The 789-nt window shown below is 52.7% G+C and overlaps 1 protein-coding gene across 1 annotated transcript in view; it reads right to left on the minus strand.

Moving 5' to 3' along the window:
- The window catches only part of LOC109483984, a 6,198-nt gene extending 5,509 nt beyond the window's left edge, over positions 1-689 (minus strand). Inside the window, exons 1-2 of the mRNA XM_019787141.1 lie at positions 675-689; positions 19-165 (exon numbers count right to left, since the gene is read on the minus strand). Of these exons, the coding sequence (XP_019642700.1) occupies positions 19-165; positions 675-689 (162 nt within the window). The remainder of the gene's footprint in view (positions 1-18; positions 166-674) is intronic.
- Between the last annotated feature and the right edge of the window lie 100 nt (positions 690-789).

A 789-nucleotide genomic window follows, 5' to 3' on the forward strand; every position in this document is an offset into this window, starting at 1 on the left:
ACCCCAGGTCAGACGTACCTTGGTCTGCAGCTCCACGCGTGTGTGGCAGTGCCAGCATTCCACCAGATAAACCACGTACAGCATGAGCGCGAAGGCCATGGGGATGTAGACATAGCCGTGGCTGCAAGGCGAGACGTGGTGCAGCCCGTGGAACTGCCCGGGGGGCTGTAGGGAAGAAGTAGCAGTCATGGGTTTATTGTAGACCGGCATTGCAGCTAGACTCTACCAGACTTCGGAAAGCGGCTGGAAAGAGAAGAAATCGGCAAATAGAGAGATAGCATGCCGGGGGAGTTGGTCTGCTGGAGAGAACAGTTTGTCGCTCCGGGTGCGGCAAAATGTACTCTCTGTGATGTTATCTCTCTGTTTGACCGATCTCTACTCTTTCCAGCCGCCGCCCGAAGCCTGGTAGAGGCTACATTGCAGCCACAGCCGAATTGGGCCGAACATAGCAGTAAAAAAATCAACTACAGTAAAATTATAACAGGCATATTTAGGCACAATAATGAATATTTGTTTTCAGTTTACTTGTGGTTTGTGGACACCTTCCAGCTAACTAGAGAGAAGTAACTTCAGTCGAGTGAAGACTTCAGACCTCGAGTCTATTTGGCGACTCCTTCCCCGGAATTTGCCCATACCGTACGTTGGTCAGGTCGCCAGGCAATTGTTCCACCTACGTGCTGCTGCGACATTCTAATCACGGGTAGTTGTAAGCTACGTCGCTACTCCCCCCCTGACGTACCTGTGTGGACCCCCCTGACGTACCTGTGTGGACCCCCCCCATGCACGCCC

Source organism: Branchiostoma belcheri, unplaced genomic scaffold, assembly GCF_001625305.1.
Source record: "Branchiostoma belcheri isolate BF01 breed outbred unplaced genomic scaffold, Haploidv18h27 scaffold68, whole genome shotgun sequence".
NCBI lineage: Eukaryota > Metazoa > Chordata > Leptocardii > Amphioxiformes > Branchiostomatidae > Branchiostoma > Branchiostoma belcheri.